Source organism: Heterodontus francisci, chromosome 24, assembly GCF_036365525.1.
Source record: "Heterodontus francisci isolate sHetFra1 chromosome 24, sHetFra1.hap1, whole genome shotgun sequence".
In the NCBI taxonomy this organism is placed as follows: domain Eukaryota; kingdom Metazoa; phylum Chordata; class Chondrichthyes; order Heterodontiformes; family Heterodontidae; genus Heterodontus; species Heterodontus francisci.
In genome coordinates, this window is record NC_090394.1 from 57,530,585 (window position 1) to 57,539,757 (window position 9,173).

The following is a 9,173-nucleotide window of genomic DNA, read 5'->3' on the forward strand; positions in this document are numbered from 1 at the left end:
CTTAAATAAGAAGACCCATACTGTACACAATATTTCAGATGTGATTCACCTGGGGAATCTAGCTATCCTGGCATCATGCCTCAGCTGCCTGGGGGTGATGTCCAATTGGAGATATTCGGCTGCTGTATGAAAGAGGTTGCCCATCACCTGCATGATGCAAACTTCAGCAGCTCACTGGCTCATGTTACACAGGTGTCCTGTGGCAGCCTGGCATAGTGCAGTGTTGTAAAGGTTGATGGCTGCTGTCACTTTAATTGCACAGACAGATCAGTTGGGGCAGCGGAGAGAGTCTGAAAATCTTCATGCCTGAAGCTGGCAGAGATGCCCAATAACATCCTTGGAGAGGCACAGCCATCAGATGCACAGCTTGCTCCTTGAAGAGGCCCAATTGGTGCAGACTGCGTACAAGCCGGGGAGTCCAATGCCTATGGGCTGCTGTCCTCAGCCGTGTGATCGGATTCTCCTGGAAGGGACCTATCACTGCTGCAACCCCTGCTCCATTATAATGGCATAGAGCAACATGCCAATGGGGAAAGCCAATGTGTGGGCTTGGGAAGGGTGGAGGTTGCAAAATGATTTTCTAGGATAAGAGGAAATTGAAGTTCAGACATCACTGATTCAGAAGTGTAAAGAAAGGGGCATAAAACATATTCCTCAGAAGCCTATAATCAGGTTGTGAAATCTGTGTCCTCTTCAGTTCACTAACTCTTCACTAGACATATCTGAAGTTCTAGGGAGGAGCTGTTAGACGTTTTAGGAAGTGAAAGTTACATCAATTGCCGGAGTAGCATAAACTTCTGTTTCATGAACAGTGCAGCTTTGATGGATGTGAGATTTGCACTATTTAACAGATTGGGGTACTTCCATTTAGCGAAATAGCAATACATAAGCAGCATAATACGATAAAGTGCAAATTTCTTTTATCGGCGCAGTCAGGGCCTAACAACAGAGTAAATGCTGAAGATAATGAGGAAATTCAGAGCCACTGCGTCTCTAACCAGGAGGTGGTGCAGTGTTGGAACAACAGTTGTTCTATGACCTTTGTGATCTCTTATTTTAGAATAGGTCGAAGGTTTTACCAGTCTACAGTCTCACTGAGGTTAAGGTCCTAAGAGAGGTGAATAGTGTCGTCCAGTTAGTCTGCCCAGTCAACCAGACGTCACAGTGCAAATCCACACATCCAAAGATAGCTGGGACTAATTCAGTAATTTTGCCAGAACATACAAAATTTGACACCAGTGTAATGGGAAGGGGACAAGGCAAGTTCTTCTAAAAGGCAGGTTGAGAAATATTGCCATGATAATGTTGGTGAGCTGTGTTTTGCCACCAGCCCACGTTTACTGCAGATTGTGTGATGCTGCCACCAGGTAGAAAAGGTGAAATAAAGTTGCATTCCTGAGTACAGTCATCCATCACCTTGATGAACAGAATCAATAAATAAATAAAATGTCCCCAAGCTTAAAATTGGTTTAAAACTGCATTGCAATGCCTTAGTCTTATTTTGGCAGCAATTCTCCAATGATACTCACAATGGATGTATTTTACAGTGAAATAACACAGCTGAAGAAATCACAAACACCAAGAGGAATACTTAACCACCCTTGCAATCCACTTGGCAGAACAAACTCCTTGGAGAAGGAGAAGCAATAACATGTGAAACTTGCTGCCTGCAGCAGTGCTAACTGGCTTATACTTGTGTGGAGTGTATGAGGAAATATGTAAAGCAGCTGCCTAGCAACACTTCTGCCAGATGTGTCTTTGAAACATCAACATGTTTAAGATCAAAAATTCCTTTATCAGTAATGGACACTCAATATTATTATTTAGTTCTATTAGTTTTGAATAGTCCGTTCCAAATGTTACTTAGTTTCTTACCATCTGCCACATTTAAATTCTTTCTCGCTCTGTTCATTGGATTCCCTAGCTATTCTTTCCTAAATTTAGTACTATATTGATCAGTTTAACGACAAACCCAGAATGGATAGTTTCTACAGTATGAACAGGTTGGTCATTTTCTCTTTCCTTGCATCTCTCACCTTACGCAATTGCAAATGATTCTAAAGTTTCCCCATGCCCTTTCTCCTGACCCCACACCATAAAAGCAAGGCTGAAAAATATTCCCATTAACTCTGAGGCCTGGAGTTTCCACTAGTTTGCACTGTTTGTTTTTTCTCAACACAATTCGCCTGAAATCCGCTAAACCAGCACAAAAGATAACATTTCAAAACAAATTATGTCCAGCGCAAATCGAGTTTCCACAATATTTTGCACTGGTTTAAAAAGCATCATGCTTGAAGCCATCTCCACCCACATATCTGGCCACACCCACAGATCAAAGTAATCACCATTGCGAGTTTCTGCTAATTGCACCTGTTTCCGGTCCTTCAAGGAGGATCCTAATATTAAGCTGCTTCCTTTGGGCACTAATAGGCATGTTTGAAAAGATTTCTGTTATGACCAGGTGAGAAAGAGGTCTAGGGTTCCCTATCAGCCTTCAACTGCCTTACTGTAACAGGGTTTTATTTTTAAACACACTGTGTTTTGAGCTCCCCCTTGGTGAATCCTTGTTCACCACTTTCCAATTATAAAGCAAAGAAACCAGCACAAACAGGCTTTCTTAGGTTTAAAGAAGAAAAGTGAAATTTATTAAACTTAAACTCTGATTTGGTTAACGCCTACGGATACACAATACATCCACATTAGCATGCATACACGATACACACATGCCGATAGGGACAGAAATGAGCAGAAGAAAAAATAAAGTGGAAAAATTTGAAGCAATCTCTGAGGAGAGTTTTTTTGTTACTGTACTTCGAGCTCGCTGTAGAGTCCTTGATTGAAGATATGTCTTGCGTTTCGTTGGGGCCCAGTATTCTTCTTAAACTTTGTTCACTGTAGGAGACTTTTCTCTCTCTTGGGGTTCACGTGTCTTCAGTGGGTTTTGGAATTCTGTGAGAAAGAGATGGGAGCAGACAGTAGAGGAGGTCTGCCTCAGTCCAGGAGAAAATAGCTTTCTGCCAGTTGAAACACTGTCTCTACAATTTAAAAGTCCCCAAGTTGGCCAGCAGGATTGTCACGTGACTGGTATAACCACTCCTGGCTTTGTGTATTGGGTTGGTCAGTGAATGGTCCTTTGTTCCAAGCAGTGTCTGTTAATATGCATAAATTTCCTTCCAGCCAGGGGCTTGGCAACCCCTTGTATCAGACCTTCTCTTCTTCCCAGCAACAATTTGAAATTTAATGTCCATTTGGAGAAATTAATATGCCTCATTCTTGGCAGGTGGAGGCCTGCATGACATTTGGAATATATGTATTCTTTCATTTACTAAGAAACTGTACACCAAGTTAACTAGTAAGTAGTTCTGTTTAGCATTAGAAAGTTATTTTCAGTCATTTAACATTAGGGTTACCCACAGATAGCGGACAAGACACTTGACTAAAAGTGCTTAATTTTTGTGAAAACCCATTTTCAGCTGTATTAATAAAACTGCACCATGTTACCACTCTTAAATATATCATGGAAGATTTAATAAAGGATTCTTTTTTAATTATGTTCTAAAATGCTGCCTGATTGCACTGGTTTGTGGTAGGTTTTATGTTCAGTGATATGCAAATGAGTTTGAGTGAGAAAAATAAATACTTTGCAAAACTAGCGCAATTGGGGGTGCAATTTGCACCTGGATCACCGATCGTGCCCAAAGTGGAAACTCCACCCGCTGGATGGTTTGCCGTGATAAGCTTCACTGTGGCAGAGAAGAGGGGGAATATTTATTTTCGAAGCTAAGCAAATTGAAATGAGAGATGTCACAGGTATACATGTGGGCAAGTTTCATATTGGAAATTGGGATAGTGCAACTTATTTGGGCAAAGCTGAATGGTTCTACTAACTGGATCAAGTTGGTATAAAATGCAACCAAGTTAAATAAAAAATGCTATCCTTTGGGCCTCCATCATACATTGGCCTGATTGTCAGTGTTGCTTGTCTGAATCAACTGTTCGAATGCATTACTGGCTGGCCTCCCATCTACCACCTACTGTAAACCTGAGCTCATCCAAAACTCCATGCTCATATCCTTACTGGCACCAGGTCCCGCTAACCCATCACTTCTGTGCTCGTTAGCCTACAATGGTTCCTTGATTTCAAAATTCTCACCCTTGTTTTCATAACCCTCATGGCCTCGCCCCTCCCTATCTCTGTAATCTCCTCCAGCCCCCAAACCTCTCCAAGATGTCTGCACTCCGCCAACTCTGGTCTCTTACGCATCCCCGATTTTAATTGCTCCACCATTGGCAGCCATGCCGTCAGATGTTTAAACCCTAAGCTCTGGAATTCCCTCCCTAAACCTCTCCGACTTTGGCCAGGGCCTGATTTTAACTCACTCAAAATCCATTCACTTACAGAGTTAAAATCAGGCCCTCCAACTCTCTACCTCTCTCTCCTCATGTAAGTTGCTCCTTAAAACCGACCCCTTTGACCACTTGTCCTAAAATCTGTTTATGTGGCTTGGTGTCAAATTTTATCTGATAATACGCCTGGGAAGTGCCTTGGACCATTTTACTCAGTTAAAGGAACTTTATAAATGGAAATTGTTGTCTCTAACATTGAAATTATATTCAGTAATGATGATCCAACTCAAATTCAGTTGGTTAGAACACATGACCAATCCTTATTTCTCCTTTTTTCATGTTTCTTAGCTGAAAAGGCAAATGATGACTTCTTTGCCAAACGCCAACGTTTTGCAGAACTAGCGGCGAAAGGGACCCTGCCACTGCATCCGGTGCAGATGCCGATGGACCACGAGGACCCAGCGCACAGCTCAGACACCTACAATGCCAAGCTACCTGGGCAGAGAAACAAAATTACCAAGATGCACACACATCCACTGGTCTTCGATGCAGACTACAAAACCTGGGACACAAACGACACAACAATCCGACGGCAGGCCTATGCCAACAAGAGGCCCTGCACGGTGGGCCCACTGGCTGAGAAAACCAGTCCTCAGCCACAGCATTACATGGCGCAGCAGCCGTACTTTGTAACCAACAGCAAAACAGAAGTGACAGTGTGATGATGATCATCAAATTTTTTTTTAAGGGAAAGTATTTCCTGACTGAGAACTAAACCATTTTGGAATGGACTCGCGTTGTTGGCTAATGCGATTGGGCTGTTGAACTAAAGTTTGAAAAATGAGCAATACACACTGAAGGTTTAATAATGGACTTCGTGTTAAAAATACACAAAAAATGTGATTTTCTTTTTAAAAAAAAGACCAGTATTTCACTTTGCAGGAGCACAATTTGGTTTTCAGGCATTGAAGGCTATTGAGACAAGGAATCACTTGTGTAAATGTTTAAGACACTGGGTAGCATGTTTTCCATAGTTTTATAACTTCCTCTACACATTTGGAAAAGGAAGGGTGTGGATAAAGCAGACCCTGTCTTAAGCAGAGAGCTATTTGGTCAGCTTGGTGACTCTTTGCTGCCTTTAGTCTCACTGGAAAGACTGGGTATTGTAGGTTGTGCCTTTACTATGGATAATGATGCTGTTCACTTAAGAAATGGTTGGTAGTCCCACGTTCTCTCCATCCCTCTTCTAATCTCTGTTGATGTTGCATTCAGTATTCTGCTACAAGAAAGTGGTCAAATTAGGCCAACCAGACCTGACACTATAGTTGGGCACCATGCCCATATCTGTGAAGTAGGTCTCTGTGGACTTTTCCTCTCAATTAATTGATGTGATGGCCTCTCTCAGAAGATCCTGAGGGTATAAAGCAGAAAATAAAAGAGGGAAAGGAAATAAACGTCACATTTTATCCTACTTCAGAAAGGAATTACAAACCTTGTTTGACTCCCACCATCAGTTTTTCTATTAAGTATGGAGGAAGCAAATGTATTTTTTATTACTAATTGCACATTTGGTTTCCACAAGCAGCTAATGATAATCTTCAATGTTGGGAACAACTTGTTTTAGCTTTGCACCTCATGTATTATAGATTGGTTGAGCAGGATTTCCTGCATCCAGCTGCTTACTGGATGCTATGATTCCTTCTATTTGAAATGGAAAATGGGGCTATGTCAGCATTGTGTACAGTTCTGAAATCTGTGTACTGATTGGTTAAGCTTATTTATCATCATACCTTAGCATGAAATCTTAATCCCATTCTGTATGAAGTGTGCACTTTAGTCTTTCCTATTTTATGACCCACATAACCAGTTATCACAAGTCGTGGGAGGCAGTTGCCAGCATTCGCCAGAGCTGGCGGGCAGCCATAAAGACAGGGCTAAATTGTGGCGAGTCGAAGAGACTTAGTAGTTGGCAGGAAAAAAGACAGAGGCGCAAGGGGAGAGCCAACTGTGCAACAGCCCCAACAAACAAATTTCTCTGCAGCACCTGTGGAAGAGCCTGTCACTCCAGAATTGGCCTTTATAGCCACTCCAGGCGCTGCTTCACAAACCACTGACCACCTCCAGGCGCGTATCCATTGTCTCTCGAGATAAGGAGGCCCAAAAGAAAAGAACCAGTTATATTTGTCAGCCCGATGGAATGACTTTTAAGCCATAGGCTTTTAATAACAGCAAAAAAAATTAAATTCAGTTTTTGATATTCGACTGTACATATGTAATACATTTTCTAGGCAAAAGCACTTCATGACTGAATGTAATCCCCCTTTTAATCCAGTCCCTGTATTCTGCTGCCTCATGAAACTGCCTCAGATGAAAGGTTAGGCCTGCAGCACATTGGAGAGAAGTAGAGCTTTAGACTAGCTTCTTGCACTGGACGGAAAAAGTGGGAACAGTGTTTTATTTCACAGTTTTGATGGCTGTCACTGTGATGTGTGCAAAGCTGCAGCAAACATAAATAAGCAGAAACAAGCAAAAAGCCACTGAAACAGTTTTTATACAGGACTGATTTCAGGTGCCAACAGGTTGGGGAGAGCTGCTGCCACTCTCTTGTAAACAGTTCTCTCATCACATTCAATTGGCAGAGAATTTCAGCATGGGCATCAATTGGCTGCGGCATTGGCGATGTGCCCATGGTGCTCAACCAACCCAGCAGCTGGCATACCCTGAACCACTTTCATGTTTGTGCTTCATTTAACGTTTCACCAGCTTGCTATGGACACCAAATGGGGCAAAATCGGTAGGTCACGGCATGCAGGCTGTTGGCAGGCAAGGCTTGGCAACAGCGGAGGGGCACAGATACTGGAGGATGTGAGACTAGGCCAGCAGTGGGCCGGAAGGTTTCTGTGGGGCTCTCAGAGCAGCCCTTCTGTTCCACCTGGCCCCACAGAAATCTTTTATAAGAAATGCCAACCACCCCCAAATACTTAGGAGGCCCCTTTAAAGGCCACAAGTTAGCCCTCTCAATGCCTGGTGAAATTTGTCTGGCAGCCCATTTATCTTTGAAAGCTATGACTAGAGTCCTACAACAAGAACAAAACCAGAGCGGGGAGCAAAGCGACAGGAGGTAATTTGTCCCTTGCCCACCAACCCATAAGACTGCCCTTACTATAAACAGGGAGGTTTCAAGCATGAACAAAACATAGAGATCAGATTTACCTGGAGAAGGCAGTAACTAAACCAAGCTGAGCTGTACACACCACATGGCAGCAACATTTCTCCCTGCACTGCTGTCTTTACAGGAGCAGGAGTAGACCATACAGTGCATTGAGCCTGCATAGCCATTAAATAAAGGCCATGGCTTATCTGTAATCGCAACTCTGCTCTCCCACCCGATACCCATCTACCTTGATTCCCTTACAGTTCAAAAATCTATCGATCTCAGCATTGAATATACTCAACGACTGAGCAGCCACAGCCCTCTGGGGCAGACAATTCCGAACATCCACAACCCTCTGAATGAAGATGTTTCTCCTTATTTCAGTCCTAAATGGCCGACTCCTTATTCTGAGACTAGGCCTCCTCTAGACTCTCCAGCCAGAGGAAACAGTCTCTTAGCATCTACCACATCAAGCCCTCTCAGAATCTTATATCTTTCAATGAGATCACCTCTTATTCTTCTAAACTCCAGTGAATATAGCCCCATTCCACTCATTCACACCTTTTAGGTCAATCCTCTCACTCCAGGAATAAATCTGGAGTCCAAACAACTCTCTGCCTACTGTAACATTCTAATATTGAAGTGTACCTTCTTGTCTCATGAATTGTAATAAAATAATTCTTAGCAAACACATAATATTCAAACCTGGTACCACACTAGGCAGAGTTTTACAGTGTTCTGAGAGTTTTTGCATTAGCACAATTGACTGATGGCTGCAATGGTTGTTCCTTCCTTTACAGCACACCTGTCGACCTTATTTTCTTTGCGTTTTGCTTTTCCTCTTTGCTTGTTCCCTTTCTATACAAACCTTCATTTGTTTTTGGGCTAATTTTAATGTCACAGCCCACTTAACTGTAGCTATTGCTTGAGAATTGATGATAATATGGAGGTTTTGATTTCTCAACTGTGTGGACCCAGAACCACTTGAAAACACTTACACTATTTAATCCATCTCTTAAGCCTATACTTAATGGCAGCATTTTCAGCTTGACCGAATAGTATTAACTGTAGCCATGCCAGCACTGACATATCTTTGGACCTGATATTGGAGCATGGAGATTTGCTGCAGAACAGGTGAGGGGGTGTTTGTGCCTTGTTAATAATAGAAACGCTTGGAGCTGGTATTTGTACTGTGCAAGCTGAGGTGGGCTGGTGTAAGGTGCTCAACGGTTCTCCTCTGAAGTTGCTGCAAAAGGCTTGTTTTAAATAATGTGAGAGGAGACATGAGGTTTGGCACAAAGCCCAGATTTAGGAAGTAACAATGGAAAGAAGTGGACACCAGTTCTAGTTGACATCATTTTTATTTGTCCTTGAGCAAATTGCTCAGCATTACAAATGTTTGGACGCTTGCTCTTCAGCTTTGTGGCCAGTGTTCCTGCACCATTGACTCCAACACGGTGCCAGCGCAGCCCCACTTCTGTGCATTCATGCATAGTAGTTTGAATAGATACCAGGTGATAGCAAACATAGGCTGAGGAAAATACTGCTTGCTTGCTGTCCACACTATAAATGCAAAACATGTACAGGGAAGCGCAGAAGTGGCTGGAAGTGGAAGACACAAAAGTAAATGTTAGCATTCTCCTCTTTAACCCTGCAAAGGATCAATTTGGTT

At 42.6% G+C, this 9,173-nt stretch overlaps 1 protein-coding gene across 1 annotated transcript in view; it reads left to right on the forward strand.

Moving 5' to 3' along the window:
- The window catches only part of shisa9a (shisa family member 9a), a 298,455-nt gene extending 293,269 nt beyond the window's left edge, over positions 1-5,186 (forward strand). Inside the window, exon 4 of the mRNA XM_068056856.1 lies at positions 4,696-5,186. Within this exon, the coding sequence (XP_067912957.1) occupies positions 4,696-5,069 (374 nt within the window). The 3' untranslated portion in view covers positions 5,070-5,186. The remainder of the gene's footprint in view (positions 1-4,695) is intronic.
- Positions 5,187-9,173: the final 3,987 nt, after the last annotated feature.